This window comes from Rhynchophorus ferrugineus, unplaced genomic scaffold (genome assembly GCF_030347505.1).
Source record: "Rhynchophorus ferrugineus isolate W39M unplaced genomic scaffold, kcgeb_rfMv2 rfM1, whole genome shotgun sequence".
NCBI classification, from domain to species: domain Eukaryota; kingdom Metazoa; phylum Arthropoda; class Insecta; order Coleoptera; family Curculionidae; genus Rhynchophorus; species Rhynchophorus ferrugineus.
The window spans coordinates 15,764,963-15,784,045 of NW_027472580.1; the positions used below are offsets into that span (position 1 = coordinate 15,764,963).

The 19,083-nt window shown below is 30.2% G+C and overlaps 1 protein-coding gene across 1 annotated transcript in view; it reads right to left on the reverse strand.

Annotated features, from left to right (window-relative positions):
• AstCC (Allatostatin double C) overlaps positions 1-19,083 on the reverse strand; it is a 53,798-nt gene that overhangs the window by 18,965 nt on the left and 15,750 nt on the right. Inside the window, exon 2 of the mRNA XM_076402282.1 lies at positions 16,375-16,589. Within this exon, the coding sequence (XP_076258397.1) occupies positions 16,375-16,551 (177 nt within the window). The 5' untranslated portion in view covers positions 16,552-16,589. The remainder of the gene's footprint in view (positions 1-16,374; positions 16,590-19,083) is intronic.

Consider the following 19,083-nt stretch of genomic DNA (forward strand, 5'->3'; position numbering starts at 1 on the left):
GGAAATTTATGTTACACATTTGGCTAATTGTTCTTCTATCAGTTTAACATAACTTAATTTTCCCAGAAATTAATTATATTTCGATCTTCACAAAACATAACACTTCCTCCACTCAACTATCTGCAACTTAAAACCATCTGATCTTTTCTTAAATAATTGTATTACTAACATGGTTATTTATGGGTTCCGGTTCCTATAAGTGAACAATTGGTGTCTCTATAATAGTTTCATGAATCATAGAATCTAAAAGCAGTAAATATATTTATATTAAACGGCGAAATCAATAGTGTGCTTAAACTTTAATCGCAAAGTTTATGTGTATATAAAAATTTCTTTCTAAATATGTATATATACATATATATATATATATATATATATATATATATATATATATATATATATATATATATATATATATATATATTATAAAATTATATAATATATAATAGATATAATTTAATTTTTAAATATTGATATCTTAACATCATTTTCCCCCTTTCTCGAAACTTCTTCGAAATTCGAAATACCCGAATAAAATTAGAAGTCAAAAACATTGAATACTTTTGGAGTATAATGAGCTCAAAAACTCAGAAAAAAAGAATATTTAATTAAAATCAAACTTAAAATTAAACTTAAAAAAAGGCGTACAATAACATCAAGGAAGATAAATTATTTGACTTTGTGTATCTTGATGAATCTTAGATATTTCAAAATAGTTCATTGGGGCATCCTTGGCAAGACAGTAACAAAAAAACCGTAAAGACAAAAAAAATTGACGGAAAAAAGTTAGAAGTTAGGTTGGAAAGAAGTTACAATCGAATTTGATTAGGTTTTGTTGATCATAATATTTATTAATAATTAATTTCAGATATATTGTTATTCATGTAGGGAACAAGAATGGTTCTATTCCTGTTACAGAATTAGTGTTTTCTTCCATATTCAAGGGCGACCACCATGAAGAAATAAAATAACATGTTTTTATTGTAGTTTGAAAATCAATTGTTAAATAACCTGGAGGAATATCAATTATTATTCCCTCTTGATATTCGTTTTGTGCCATCAATTTAATAGGAAAGCAAACTTTGAGTTTTTTCCTTCTGAGATAACTGAAAACCATACTACAATCAAAATATACTACGTACTACAGTATAATAAAATAATTCTCTCGGGCATAAGATATTATGTTGCCTCGCCTCATTTATTTATATATGAACATCTGAAATTGAAGGTATTGAGTCGAGAAGATATTTCTCAACTCGTGGTAATATATCCCCCATCAGTATGGAATATAAATTATTTAAAGGGCCCTCATGTTCATATTTTTCACAATTTCCTAAAGGCGAATGTGATTTAAAAAATTAACTTATGATGAGCGCTTTAAATGATTTCTCGAACACTAGCCGAAGGATTCCTGAATCCGAGAGCTTTAAGAGATCCAAAAAATTCCAAACTATCTTGGTTAAGTAGCCTTAAGCCAATGTATTTATTTGACTAATTACACACTTTTTATTTTAATGAAATAAATCCTCTCAAGATAGTTGTTAAATGTTTAATTGATGCCACTTTAACAAATTGGTTCTTATTTGAGAAATAAAATGTAAGCACTATTTAAGTCCTGGACCACTTGGCATCAACATTCCTAATGTATTGAACTTTGGTTAATCCTCCCTTAAAAGGTTTGCATTCAATAGCCATTATTTTAGTGGACTTGCAACTATCAAATAATAAATCCAAGAATACCAGTATATCACTGTTTGTAACTTAACCTAACTAACAACAACAAAACACGCTGTAATGATCATACATTTCTTTTCATTGTCAATCATTTTTTAAAGACAATCAAATACTTCTTCGATTGAAAACGATTTTGCATTTATTTACTGTCTGTGCATCTGGGTACACAAAACTTCCTAGATCGAGAATTCACTTTAGTTATTGTACTACCGACATATATATACTAACGAACTAATAATTTAATCTCTTAACGTTATATAAATCTAAACACACCTTATGTTAGACACATTAGCGAGCTTTTAGCATAGCAATTAAAACGAGTAATAGATTAAAAGTAACGATATCTAGATGTTGGACGTCGCGAAACATTCCTCCAAAATTTCCTTAATTTCCTTAACAACTTAATAATACTAAAAGGACAATTATTATTCTATGTAAATAAATGTCAAAATTAGCAAATTTAACAGTTTGGTGAGGTTGCATAACAGTTGCTTGCATCGATACTTTATTGGTTTTCTTGACTGACAAAACTGTCATATTCTAAGATATAAAAATATTTTTTAAAACTGATCAAGCCCAATAATATGACTTTAATGTCAATATTGCTATAGAAATACCCAAAATAATATAAGCTACGACTGTCTATTTTAAATATCGAAAAGTTAATTCCGAGTCCTGGTATTATTTGGTATTTTCATTATGATTATAATTGCATGGGAGTCAATGTTTATATGAAAATAATAGACCACATTTGATATTTGCAACAGGAGCAAGTAATATACATATCGATTTAAACTATAATTGATTACAAGAATAATATTTATATGCGCATTACGTCGAAATATATAAATACGAGCATTTTAGCATTTACTAATAAACTAATAATTTAATCTCTAAACGTTATATAAATCTAAACACATCTTATGTTAGACACATTAGCGAGCTTTTAGCATAGCAATTAAAACGAGTAATAGGTTAAAAGTAACGATATCTAGATGTCGGACGTCGCGAAACATTTCTCCAAAATTTCCTGTAAAGCTAAATCTTGATTTCTCTGTGTATATATACACCAAACAACTTAATAATACTAAAAGGAAAATTATTATTCTATGTAAATAAATGTAAAAATCATCAAATTTAACAGTTTGGTGAGGTTGTATAACAGCTGCTTGCATCGATACTTTATTGGTTTTCTTGGTTCACAAAACTGTCATATTCTAAGATATAAAAATGTTTTTTAAAACCGATCAAGCCCAATAATATGACCTTAATGTCAATATTGTTATAGAAATACCCAAAATAATATAAGCTATGACTGTCTATTTTAAATTTCTAAAAGTTAATTCAGAGTCCTGATATTATTTGGTATTTTCATTATGATTATAATTGCATGGGAGTCAATGTTAGTGGTAAAATATCAATAACTGGCGTTTATATGAAAATAATAGACCACATTTGATATTTGCAACAGGAGCCACTAATATACATATCGATTTAAACTATAAATGAGTACAAGAATAATATTTATATGCGCATTACGTCGAAATATATAAATACGAGCATTTTAAGCAAACAAAGAAAATATTATTTATGTGTAGGTTATTTCTATCAAAACGAAGTTATTTTTAGTAAATATAACTTAACAACAAACGTCAAATTATATGTTAATTGGAGAATAAATTTTAAAAACAGTCGCCATTTCTGCAAAACTCAATACAAATGCATTCACCAATTTTACTATAAATAGCAAAATATTCATCTAAAAAATTTGCCAATCGATTGCCGAATGTACGTAAGCGCATCAATTTAGATTTCCTGCACATGTTAATTAAATTCTTCTTTTTTGTGTTTATACGGAACAAGATTTAAATGTTTGAAAGACCTACGGAAAATGATGGACCTGGATTATAAAGACTACATATAGAAAACTGAGTCAGTGTGACACAAGACAATAGCTTAGACAGACAGAGTGAATTATTAAAAGAATTGGCAGGTTGAAGTTCAATTTCCCATATTCTTATATTAATACAGGACACTGCTTAATCGATTCCATAATTTGTCGCTGTATAAAAATCACAAAACCTAGAAATACGGAATGGGAACTTAAATGGGCACAACTCTAACCATATTTTGAGCGTCTGGATCATTAACATTTCGGAGGTATATTATGACACATTTTTGTTCTTCCAAAAGTATTAGAAGTAAGTACAAATATAACATTTTTTAACAAACGTAAATTGAGAAGTATTTGGCTCGATGATAATTATGATACGTAATTTGAATCATAAGCTTATGGAATAAATCTCCAATTGCCGTGTTTTTCACATTTTTTCACATCAACCGAGAGATAGCCAATCATCGCTACTATGAGTTTTCTTTCCGAATATTTTAAGAACATCAGCTAGTAATCAGTAAGTACATGATAAAAATGTTTCATCCATTGTCACATATCGACGCAAAAAATCGGGTTTATTACGCTTGACCATCTTCAAACACTGCTCCAAGTCACCAACTCGTCGTTGTTTTTAGTTAAAAGTTAATATTCATAAATGATATGATTTACACGTTCAGCTGATATCTTGAGAGTGTTTGCTCTTTCATTCAATTTCAATTTACGGTAATTCAAAATCATTTTGTGGATTTTCTAAATGTTTTCGTCGGTAATAATCTCTTTCGGGCGTCCATTGCGTTCACCGCCTTCGGTGCTCATTTCACCACTTCTAAACTTAACATACCACTCTTTGATGGTTGGTTTTCCTGGAGCAATGTCCAGAAACTCGGCATCAAGCCAAATTTTTGCTTCAACTGTATTTTTTCCCTTCAAAAAAAATATTTTATCACCACACGAAATTCCTTTTTATTAATTTTTTCACAATAACAAAAGTTGCTTCACTCAAAATGCTATAATTCAGAAACTAATGATCCGACAGCTTTCAAATTTATACACAAACCTTTTGAGGGTTAGGGCTAACTAAAAAATATATGGATTTAATTCTAGTAGCGCCATCTATATGTCAGACCGAGGACATTTCAATTGACTTTTCAATGAATATTTGTATAATTTTAATTATTAAATACCTGGTAGGGAGATTGTTTTTGCAAGTGACAACGCTACTCTTTTATTTTAATTTATTAAAACTATATTGACAGTTATTCTTTCAATAAAGTATTATAACAATATATACACCCTCCATGATTCCATTATAATGCATTTGTTATGCCTCAAACAATGAAAATATTATTAGTATTTCTAAATATTTCTCTAACAAAATTGAAATAAAATTTCAAACACATGTACAATATTTCTATTAAAATTCTAACTTAACATACCAAATTTGTTTACTTTCATTCATTTTATGAATACAATATCACTCCATCGTCCAATGTCATTGCATCTAAATTTGTACATGTCAATTAAATCGCGAAGGCTGTAAACAAGATAACAAACGAATATAAAAGCTGCACTTCGATTAATTCCATTATACAAAATTGCTGGATTTAGATAATTAAGAAATATTCCATTGTACGGATTGGTTACAATTCCATTGTTGTTAAAATCTTTTTTATGATTTTACAAAATTATCTCCAATATTTAGTACAGGTAAATAGTAATTATGCTCTATTCAAAGTTTATTTGTATATGCGTCATTAGTATGTTTAATGTATTTCCTACCGAAATTTGTAAATTCGTTTCAGAATCAGACAATATTTTCCTTCCCATTCTATTCTAGTTAAAAAGGAACACAATGCTGTCTGATTAGTTCAAACACAACGAACGAGTCTGTCGTCCGGTTGTCAGACGTACACAAAACTATTCAAAATGTTAGTTATAATTACTATAGATTATAACTCGGCAAACATTATTTTAGCGCTTTGATTATTTTAATATATTTTAAATCGCTCCATAATATATCATATCAGTTTGTTTGAAAATGCCGAAAACAATAAATATTCAGGATCACCAATTGATTGCGGTTTTAATAAGTTATTTCGAGAAGGAACGAGATAACGAAGGCCCTCTTTTGCCCGTATATTCCGTTAGAGAGGTAATTATTGATAAGATTAATTATTATAAGTTGCTGCAATTTTATTGAAAATGGTTTTTAGCGTGTTGATGCTACGCTGAATATTAGTGTGGGTACTGTAAATAACATCGCTTACAAAATGAAGAACAATACGTTAGATTCATTTAAGAATCTTGATATTGGCTCCATTCGAAATCAAATCAATATACGAAATGTATAAGAACAATAAGTACGCAAACTATTCTATTGATATCAACATAATTTAATAAAATTATTTCAGAGGGAATTGTTAGTCTGGAAAGTATACTTAAAAGAATTAGGGACATGCAGCTATTTGAGGGATGTAACATAAGATATCCCCCCATACACTCCTAGAAGACGTACAATGAAATCAAGAAAGATAAGTTATTTGAATTTGTGTATCTTGATGAGACTTGGATATTTCAAATTAGTTAATTGCGGCACTCTTGACAAGATAGTAACAAAAAAAGTGTAAAGACAAAAAATTGATGGATAAAGATAAAAGTTACAATAGCATTTGGTTATCTTTTATTGATCATAATATCTATTAATAATCAATTTCAGATATATTATGTAAGAGAAATGAACCATAACAATTTTTGTTATGGTTTGAAAATCAATTGTTAAATAACCTGGAGGGACGGACCATCAGATATTATTTGGTACAGTGCACCATATCATAGCACACTGGTGGAAGAAAATCCCAACAATAACATCAAAAAGGGCTGTAATGATGAAGGAATGGCATTCAAGACATGAATTGAGTTTTGAAGAGACTATGCTAAAAACTGAACTATTTTAAATTGTTACTATATACATATAAATGAAATATTTCATTGCCTTTTTTTTGAAATTTACTTTTTTTAGAAAAAGCTCGAACAGTAATCAAAACTGAGTATTAAATATAATTATTTAAATTAATTATTGTTGCAATTACCTGAATATAGTGATAAATTATGGTTCTAACGCCTGAAGGACCTATATATCCCTCTTCTACATAATGAGAATGATAATAATGTGAGGATAAATCACAATTAGTTGTTGTGTTAATAGATGAATATAATATCGGTTATATATAGGTTGGCTTTCAAGGCCTTTGGTGGTTGGCTTTTCAATTTATAAAACCTACGCTGAGTTTGGTGTTTGTCAAACCATCAGTTTTGTTAAAAAAATTGCTTGGTATTTAGAAATTATTATTATTAAAACACTTAAAATACTTGTCTTTTGGTGTTGCTATATTTATTTATTATTCAGTTTTATTTTGGAGAAACAATTTTTACCATTTCGGAAAAATTATTGAGGATTTAAAATACTTTTAGGTAGTTTCATCTATTCTGATCATTTTGTCACCTTTTAAAAACACTTATTGAGAAAAATTGGTTCAGTGTATGTTGATCAAATTATTTTCTGTCATTCCCTACAACTCTCGCGCATATTACAGGTAACGATACAGTGTTGATGAATAGATAATTTTCACACTTTTTGAGATTCCGAAACCATGTGACAGCCAAAATATCTGGCAAGTTTTTTGATGAATATGTTCGTTGGTAATAATATATTTTTCATTCTTGTAACATACAAGCGAGCATTGTGGTGCAACAGGATGGCTAATCCTCTTTTACTCTTTATTGTTGGTATTTCTTACAAGACTACGTAGTTCGAGTTTCTCAATTGTCAATAATAAACCTCTGCAGTAGCAATTAATTACTTTGAGCCATGAATATTGAGCTTCGGTGGCGATGTGGATGACTCTTCTATACACAGAACTTCTTCCTTTAAAGGTCTCCTAATATGTTTACTTTTCATGGCCAGTCACAAAGCGCCACAGAAAAATGTTCTTTTCTTTATAACGGGCAATGAAACCGCATTGTTGAAACAGTTTGGGATTGTATTTCCGGTGTGGTAGCCATTCCTTTTCATTTTTTATCTTTGCCATCATGTCAATTCATTAACTGTTAACTAGACTGTTAGTTTTTTGAGTGTTTAAGATGGGTTTTCTTCAGTAAGTCTTTTCATTCATTTTATCTTAATTTTATTAAACTTGCAGGCCGTTCTCTATCGACGACATCACAATCGCCACTTTTAAATCGTTGAAACAAAACCGACAATTCAGATATGCGTGTAATATAATAAATTTTCAAAAGCATCATTAATTTTTATTTACTTCCGAATAGAGTTACAAATATATTAAATTGGAGTTAATAAAGTAAGAAAGTTCTTCCTTTCTCTTAAACTATGCAACTAAACAACTCTGCGGTACTGCACAAACCAGAATAGTTACAGACCCAAACCAACAGTTCTAAATGGATGTGGTAACGCTGCTATTACAGGTTGAATGCATATTTGTTCTTTTTATATGACGAAGAATATGTGAAGTTACACACTTCAATTTTAAAGAATTTTTTTTTAATCTTATAATAACTTTTTAAGTATATTTAAGTTTATATTCCATCTGTTTTATCGCTTTGACATATATCGCTATTTAGCGACTATAAAACAGTACGGGAGGACGAAAAGTATATCCAGTGTATATACAATTTAAAAATGGACACCAATACAAATCAACAAACGCAACGTAGTATTAATGGTGTTTGACCAGCGACATTTAGCTCAGCATAGGCTAGATTCTATGAAGATAATTGATTTCTTGTAGAATTTCAAGGAATCTACCTGTATTTTCTGCCGTTAATTTAAAGTTGTGCAGCTCATATATAGCCCTAGGCTAGGTAAGTCAGAAATAGTCCTCTAGTATATAGTAGGTTTAAGAAAGAGTAAGATGACAAAACTCTCAACGCTCGAGTCCAACGACGCTGTACCTCGCTTGGTGAAACACGAAATGAATATGATGTTATGGTTGGCCCTCTGAGTCCAACGATGTTAAAATAGATGTTAGTAAGGATACAAATATTTCTGAAGGGGAAGAGAGAGATGGCTGTTGACACAGCAGCACTATCCTCGCACTCATTACCCGGTATACCAATATGAGAAAGGATCGACGCTAAGGTTACCTTGTAGCCATTCAGATAGAGTCCGACGATCGGCAGTGAGTCGGTGTCCAGGGAATGGTTGAATTTCTGTTCCAGAAATTCAAGGGAATTTCGGTAATCGGTAATCATGAGCCATCCTTTGAAATACTCTATTGAAATGTGGGATAAAGCTTGGAATATCGCAAGGAACTCAGCTATGAATTTTGGTTCCTGTTCAGAGAGCTTGAAACGGAACACCAGATGGTCAACCACAAATACATTGTTAAGCCCACTACTAGAGTTAGATCGGAGAGAATAAGGTAAGGAAAATATTCTCCCTTATAGAATTGGCATAAGGATATGTTTATACAGGGGTAGTAAAGGTCCGAGCGTAAAATTGGGGTCGTGGATAGGGATAGAATAAAAATAAAACTATAGCACCATAGTACTTCATATAAATTTTACAATATACTATAGTATAGTAAGCTTGGTTTAAAACATACATCATCAAATTTTATTCTTTATAAAATTTTAATATTTACTATTACCTCTATATAATATTTATATACTTTTTTATGAAACTGTTTTCTATTTGACCATTTAAAACTACATAAAATACGTTTGTAATAAATATCATTTGATCCATAAATATTAATTAAATGTTTGTTTATTAATATGTTATATTGAACAATAAAACTAAATTAAATAAAATAAAATATAGATTTTTACCGATATGTTGTCAATTATACAAAATTTGTCAATACGTTATTGTTCTTTATTTCACTAAAGAGATATGCTGGTCTAGAAGTTGTAGAAAAATAGTTTTGTAAAATTTAAAATATTATTATGAGGAGAGAATTTTTAATTATTTAGAATATATCCAAAACATTTAAATATTTTAGTTATTTAAATTACCTTAATCAAAATGTTAATTGATAATTTATTTATAAGAACATGTATAAGAATTTTTAGTACGCTCTTATTTTTTGTTTCATTAAAGAGATCTATCAAAATAACAGTGCAATGCAACTATCAATACAAATTCGTTTTAGAATCAGACAATATTTTCATTCTGATTTTATCCTAGTTAAAAAAAGATACAATGCTGTTTGATAAGTTCGAACATGTAATCGAACCAGCCGGCACCAGTTGTCTGGTGATCAAGCGTCTGCAAAATTCTTCAAAATATTAATTATAATAAGTACAGGCTATAAACCGACAAATGTTTTAACGCTTTGCTTGTTTTGATAAATATTAAATTGCTGTTACACAAAAAATATTTAATTGTTGTACTTTGAACAGTAAAGAGATAATGGAGGTTAAATTGCCAGTAAAATCCGATAGAGCGTGAAGCATTTTTACTGTTAAATATTAAGGAACTGCGGTTTTCATTGAAAATATTTTAGAATGTTGCAGCTGCACTGAATATTAGTATGGACTTGGTAACTGGAATATAAATATGAAAAATGAAATCGATTGGCCGAAAAGAAACCGTTCTCTTACCAATCAAGATCTACTTACGAATCAAGATCAGCTTGTGGTTAGCCCTAACAGAGATATAGTGAGTAGTTTTCTCAACATAAACATAATTTTATAAAATTATTTCCAAAGAAACTGTTAGTCTGAAAAATATCTCCTCAGTAGCCCCTTGAGGGATAACTTGTAAGGATAACTCCGAAATGGAACTTCCAGACATTGCTTTTAAAAGAATACTATTTTTAAAAGCATATAATAAAATCAAGAAAGCCTTATTGTGTATTTAGATGAGACATAGATATTTTAGAATGGTACCAATATAGCTAATAGTCACTCATTGCAAAATCATAATAAAATTAGTGTTAAGTCAACAATAGTTGATGGAAAAGGGTAAACGTTGGAATAATAGTTAATTAGATTTTATTGGTCATAACATTTATTAATAATTCATTGCAGACATATTCTTCTTTATGATGTAAACAAGAATGGTTAATAACACATTCGGTTTGGATGAACTCAATCGTCTGATATGTCTACATTGAAGAAAAAATTGACAAATGATGGAATCATGAACAAAGGTTAGATAGATTGAAAATTAACCCTTATTCACTTAATTGAAACTTTCTGAATATGGGACTACGATCATTGCTGACAATTTCCAAGATAGGATGATGACAATGGAAATTACTAAAGCTGACTATATATTTAATATACGGTAACTATATAAGTTTCCTTTTAGCAACTAGGGTTTATCTGGACTGGCCCTTCAGTTTAACGTGGGCTCCGAACCACAGTCTTCGGCATTAAGCCTAACGACTGGCGAGTGACCAATTTTAGAAATCATCCGAGCATACATCCAGTCGAAACCAGCCTGGTTACTGGCGTTACTGGGATCATCTTCTTTATCGGATTTTACACTCTTGCCTAGGACAATCACAAATATATATTTACGACCAAGCCCAGCAAGAGTCGAACCCGCGGCTATCGCAAGAGTAGGAGAACCGTCCTGTCGCCAACTATTGCAAATCTTACGCAAAAGATTTATACATTATGGAGAGTGCAGTGACAAAATTTAGTTTTGTCAAGAAAGATCTATACAGGTAGTAATGAAATGAACTAAGAAGGGATACAGTGAAACATTGATAGAAGTAAGCGTAAAAATTAAATATGTTCTCTCTTGAAGATAGAATATATTATTTGGATAGAAAACTATTAATTAGGTGGATTAGGCCTCCACAGGATACCACTACTTCAGAAAATGCACCTAGAACTCTAATTCATAGGTGGTATAGAAGAATTCATTGTAAATATAATAAAACACAACCCTAACCTACAATCTATTATAATAGATAACGTCGATAATATATCTGTTAGACGTACTGTAATATTAAAATAAATTAAACTTGATAACAGTATTTTTGTTTAATTACTTTATTTAGTTTAGAATTTTGTTGCATGTCAAAGCCAAAATGATCTAAAACTCAGAGTTGATGCAACATTGCGACATTTTGGCGTCATCATTTCGGATGATGTGAGTACACTGTTTCGTTGAACGGACTATATAAACATATATTCAATATATTCAATGGCATGATGACAAGTTGATAACCAAAAGGGTTAATGTCAGTTTTTTCAATAATCATTTAATTTTAAATGTTTCAATATTTAACTTTTATCACTTTTCAGTACTACAACATTTCAATTTTTATACAGTTAATATACCGATACAATTTTAATAAATTAATTCATAATAGTTTTAAACTAATTGTGAATTTCTGTTACAACAAAATTATGCACATAATAACGAAAAAATATTCTTTTTTTAGAATCAAATAAAGACGCGAGATAAGATAAAAAAATGTACATAATACACCCTACCGGACCCATCACCCTAATGATTTATGACACGCGAAATTGACGACGCCTGACGTGACAAATCTGTCTGATCAGAGAAGCCTCCGCCACCTACGATCTTCTCTCGCTCACAATACAACTTCGTCGAAGGATGTTATAAATTGAAATTCGGGCATAGGTGGCTATAAGTGAAATGTTTTCAGTTCAGGAATATTTCGAAATAAATTTTGTCGTTCGGCGAATCAGTCAGCGCATAATGATCGTTTATTTTTCACCGTTATAACGGGAGATGAATACGACTGAAAAACATGATACAGCCACAAATGCGCTATGTTTTTTATATGTAAATTTTACAAATGCTATAGTGGTTGGGAATTTGTTTAATGTTGTAAGTAGTATGAATTAATTTTGACGGATTTTTTGTTAATTCAAAACTTCACTCTGAAAAAATGTATTAGTTGTTTTTCCTATCTATAACAGGGAAAGAATATGATTGGAAAATGTAAGAGCAATTCATGAACTATATTTTTACACAAATATTGCGTAGAATAAAAGTGTTGCTGTTTGTAACGTATTTTTTTATTAATTAAAGAATTCATTGTCAAAAACTGTTTTGAGATCTTGGGATCTATTACTTTTTTCCTATCATCCTATTAGAATTTTAGTTCCACATCCGCCTTTAATGCTCTACAAGAATTTGTATACGTTCTACAACTAGATGCCAAGGATTATTATTGCTCATGTATTACTTTTTTTATTATTATTTAATTAATACATTGTTTCTAGTCGTTTCCGTCTAACCTACAATTTGTCTTTATGCTAACTTAAATCTAGGTATATAGCTAGGAGGACCCATCGGCCCTAACTCAGTCCCTGGTGAAATAATGTTTATACATGTAACTGCTGAATTTTTTAATATATGCACCTCACTACACCACACTACACGAGATCATATGGTTTGATTCTTTTGAGTCTGTATCCTGTTCTAGTGGTATCCAAAAGTTGCAATATTTCGGTATTCGTATGAGAATGGAGTCTTTCCTCATGCCTCCTTGCTATGCTCTTAATTTCTTGACTGACTGTGGGTATCTGAAGGTCTCAATGTAGGTAATCAGTCCTATAGTATTTGGGTGCACCCACAATACCTCTCAGGACTTTGCTCTGAAAAATTTGTATTTTATTTATGTTACTCTTAGCAGAACATCCCCATAATTGAACTCCGTATGTCCATATAGGTTTCAATATTTGCTTATATATTAGCAATTTATTATGTACTGATAATTGTGATTTTCTTCCAATTAGCCAGTACATTTTCCTATATTTCAATTCCAGTTCTTTTCTTTTCTTCTTTATATGTTCCTTCCAGCGAAGTTTTGCATCGAGATTCATTCCGAGATACTTATCACTGTTGCTGTATGGAATGATACTGTTATTTAATGTTATTGGTGCTGTACGGTCTGTTTATAGGTGAACTGCACATGTACAGATTTACTTTCATTAGTTCTTATTTTCCAAACTTGTGTCCTATTATTTATATTGTCACTTGCCTGTTGTAATTTTCGTGATTTCGTTGTTCTTCACTATTGTCCTCGACGGCTAAAATCGCAGTATCATTAGCAAATGTAGCCATCGTAATATTTTCGCTTTGTGGTATATCACAAGTGTAAAGTAGATAAAGTATTAGTCTCAGTACACTTCCTTGTAGTACACCTGCTTTAGCTTCTTTTATTGTAGAGTAAGCTTCTTCTTATTTGACTCTAAACTTTCTGGTTGTAATGTATGATTTTAATAGTTAATATATCAGGCAATCCATCAATTAGTAATGTTTTCGTTTCCTTCATTTATTCTCAGTCATCATGACGAATTCCTATAATCTCAACATCTGTATCAGTGAATATAGCCCTATCATTAAAAAGGACCAGATGGATCAATAGTATAATATATTGGAACCGTCTTACATCACATCAAATAATCTTCGCTTAATTGCATACGCTTGGCACGACATCTTCTTAATGAACATCAACTCGACAAACACCAAATGAATTAAATGAATTCGTCAAATTATTTCGTAATCGTATACATAATTCAATAATAGATGCAAGACTTATTTGCCGCTAGATTTAGCACTATTGGCTATGCCCTTCTTTTAATATTGGAGCAATTATACCTTTCTTCCATGGTGACCATATTCTTACCAATCACTAACTATGCTAAGGACTGTAAAGGCGTTTCTTATTATTTCTATGTCACTTAGCCAACTGCTGAGATCTTACTATAACTATAATACTATATGTGATACTAATGTAATAACAATGTATCGTGTGGTATATATATATATATATATATATATATATAATATAATATAAAAAAAAAATATATATATATATATATATATATATATATAATATAATATAAAATATATATATATATATATATATATATGAAATATAAAATATAAATTTGTTTTGTTTTCCTTGTTGTATCATCGACAAACATTAATCAAACATCCAAAATTTTGCTTTATATCGAGCTGAATAATAACATAAAAGAGTAAATAAGCTATGTAATAGGGAACATTTTAACAACATTTAACAAATTTGGTATAGCTAAGAGATGTAAAGCTGAATTTTTACCTATTACTGGCCAACTTAAGAGCAGAAAAGAAAGATTACAAAAAAGGGCAAGAAAACAATGTTGCTTTTATTTTAAAATATTAATTGATACAAATGGAAACAACCATAAGCAACTATCATATGGTTAGATATCACCCGTGGATATTCCTGAGATGTAAACGCATAGAAGAAAAATGTTAAGAACAAAAGTATATTGAAATTTAAAAATGTAAGTACAGACGGAAGCCGTAACATTTTATGTACAATTTTACATGAATATGTGAGCACGAGTAAGTTGAGGATTAAAATTGTGATGAAATAAAATCCTGTAAGATGTATATGTTTAAAAGTATATTAATATGTTGAAAAAACTAAATTTGACGGTTATTTGATGCTAACTTAATTATTACTAGGTTACTTGTAGTAAACTCATATAACTAACAAGCATATACTCCGATCATTTGTCACTGTAAAAATCCATGCATTGAGACAAATTTGAAATACATTAAAATATATTCCATCATTTTGTTTAACTTTTCTCCATTGTTTTATCAAAGTGGTAACACTGTGCTGAAATTATTATTCATTCTGCTATGTTGATTACACAGCAATCCTATCCATCCACCATATCCATTTTCGTAGTTCTTCAGAATATCAAAGCCGTGCGCCAGCCAACTGGCCACTGTGCATCGATCTAAACAGATGGTTATCAGAAGATACTATGCCTGGTCGTTATCTAAGACTGTCTAGAAATTTCCATTCAAGCAACCTTCTATTGTTTACAACTCTTGAATCGTATAGCTAAGAGTGGTCATGGGATTACTTTGGGCCTGTTACTATTGTTGGTCTTTATTGTAATGGTACGTCTTCCTAATTGTTCACTTGGCGACAACAGATATATTCAGCAACAGCCTCATTTGGTTCTCGCAGCTCATATTTTACTATTTATTAATTCCGCCATATTCAGAACAACTTTATAGCGATGAAACATCTTAATTCCTTAATGTTAACAGCTCTTCTGGATTAACCTATGACTTTTTACGGTTAAGATTATCGTAGTAAATTTACTTTTCATAAGTAGTTACATTACGCCAACATACTTCTTCCATGCTGGAAATAATTAATTCATCAACCACTAAGCTGTCAGAAAGTTCATTGAAACTCAGCTCCAAAAATCATCTAATTTAACAGTTGTTTGAATTGATAATATATATTTTTACCAATAAATGTCATAGATCAATATTCATGCAGCACCTAAACATAGCTGCGTAGATCTGAAGATACCTGGCTAAGTAATGATGATTCAAGCCATAAAATTTACTGAATAGACACAATCCGTTCTATCGTAATTAACATAACTGGCAAATATGAATAAGTTACGAAAAACTTATAATTATATATGGAAGATCTTATTCTATTCGTTCTTATATGTCTTACTTGTTTTCTCTTTGTCTTTCTCTTAGCCACGATTTTTTCCAAGTCAGTTGATTCCACCAGAAATAAAAGACTTTCACTTGTTTTCAAGCCCTCTGTTAATACAAAATATCACTGCACTTTGTTACCTCAAACCACGGTTTGATATAAAAAAAAACTATTTTATTTTGTTTCCTTGTCTAATCATCTATGTTTCTTTATTTATACAAAACTATAATTAAGATATAACTACAATATCTAAAAGTAACTTACCGGATATTCATCATATCTGATGTTCGTTTGATAGTCCGGGTCCTCATCAATGACACTACGATCTGGAGCTTCGGATCTCTTGTACAATGTCGAGTCGATCGATAGAGTCACTGCCATTTTTATCAACGAAGAGAAAACGATGCATTGCAACACTACCAAGAAGCACGCGCTGTTCATTCTTGAAGAAATAAAAATGCCAATAAGCTAAAAAGAATCTGAAAAAAAGAAGACGAATTGTATTTAAGGAAACTCTTTAAACCAAGTTACTATAATATAATATTTATACTAACATTAAAAAAAGATGGCCAATAAAATTTATGATTATAAAGTGTTATTAGTCCGTTATAAAAGTATTAAACACATTTATTTTAATATTAAGAATAAAACACTAGAAGATTTAAAAGCTGTTTTCCATTTTCATTTATTAATATCTTATTAATTTTCTAATTATTCGTAAAATCTACACATATATTTCTAGTTATTATAAAATAGTTATCATAAATATTCAACCACTTATTTATTGCCGCGGAATTACTGCCAACTGCTGGAATCATATATTTCGGCCGGAGTTCCACAGGGTAGTCTTTTGTAATCCCAACAACTAAAGAAACATTAATTGGAAGATTTGCTGACGACATAGTTATCATGGCAAAAGATGTATGTCTATCCAAGATGGTAGAAAAAGCACAAATAACAATCAACAACGTCTAAAAATGGACTAATGACTGAAAAATATAGCTTAATAACTTCAAATTTGACCATGATAATTTTACGCGGTGAAATTACAAAAACGGATGTCCGATTCTTCAAGCAGAATCAGCGAAATATCTCAGAATACGATGAAAGGTTAAATTGGAAACCTCATGTTAAACAAAACGCAGAGCAGATTAGACTCAAAGTCCAGCAACTGTACTGGATAGCCGGAATATACTCTCAACTTGACCTAAAATTAAAGAAATTGGTTTACCAGTCACTCTTAAAACCAATTTGGACCTATGGGGTGCAAATATGGGGTTGCATTAAAACGTCAATCTAACTAGTAATCCAACGCATCCAAAACAATGTTCTACTATTAATTACCAATACTTATCGCTACGTAACCAACGAAGAGCATGATGTCCTCGAAATCAAATGGATATACGAAATGATCCAAGATTTTGCCTTAAAACATGAAATAAGGTTGCTAAATCACAGCAACGTATAAGCAATACAGCTACTAGACAACACACAAGATATCAGAAGATTGAAGCGAAACCAACCACACGAACTTGTTTATTGTATAAGTGTGTTCTTAAATTTAGTTTAATTAGTTTAGTTATATTTTAATTTGGGAAATACATACTGATGTATTAATCCCGTAGTCGCCTTTCTTGTGTAATGCAAGTAAAACAGAACAGTAGTAAAAAATTAATTTATATAATAAGATTATACTAAGCGTATCTAATGTAAGATGTAATTAATTGAAAATAGTTGTAATGATATTTTAACTTATATTTCATAACATAGAAAAACAACAACAATTTACAAGCTTTGATACGAAATAATGTTAATGTTGAAACTACAAAATGGTATTCATTTGTTTAATCAGTAAATTATTTTGTTTTGATTCTCTACCAAAAATTATTGTTTTACATTTCATTCAATTGTTATTTGCGTCTAAATTAGTCAGCTTAAGTAAAGAACGGAATTTCCTGCAACGAAACATCTTCCTATTCACGAAAACATTCTGTTTAAAGGTTAAATACTCCGTCGTCTTTTGTCAGTTGTAGCCGATAACAAGAGGGTAAGGAAAGTCTTCCACAAGTTCCACCATTATTTTTATCTATATCCCGGAGGCAATGACCTTAAATGAAATCGAAAGTCATGACATCGCTAAGAGCTTTTCCTTTATGTCATTTTAAGCTAAACAAACATCGAGACTACACCAAGCAATTATAGAATATTCTAAATAATAAACTCATGTTTATATCTAAAACTATACTTTGTTAAAGTATTTAATTCATACATTTAAAAGAATTAGTGTGCTTTAGCGTGTAAGTAAGAATGTTGAGAACTTTAAATACTGAACAAAGATTTACGCTATTTCCAAAAGTTGTAAATTTGGGAGCGACTCAGCAAGCGATTTCACATTGTCACCAAATCATAGATATGGTGTTAAGCCGAAGAAAATAGCTATCCAGCAAGTCAGAAACATATTGATGAGAAATCTTCAAGCAATGCCTTATTTAAACTTATATTTTATTTAAACCACGACAACCAATTATAACATTGAATCCTCAAATTTATATATAGAGACTCGCCCTATATAGAGAACTTTAAGTATATTATTTCCAACCTCTTAATTGGTTTTTGTAATTTTATGATGAGTGCAAGAATTGTTATTGTATAAACAACTAGCGAAGAGTTTTGAAACTTTATGTTATATAAACTATTTCATTTGAAAATAAAAAATATACCTAACTAAATTATCTCATACTTAATAGCAATACCAAGCAAACAAACAAGTATTCATATGGATACTTTCTACTATCCTGTATTACCTAAACTAAGTTTAATTCTTAAATCTAATGTCATTAAATACACAAGATTATTTCATACCTCGAAAGTTTACCTATTAGAAGAGTTACACATCAAGAAAACGTATGTATCTGCTATAAGCTATCTCTTCTTGATAAAGTTACTATCTGGACCGAATAACTGAACTAAAAA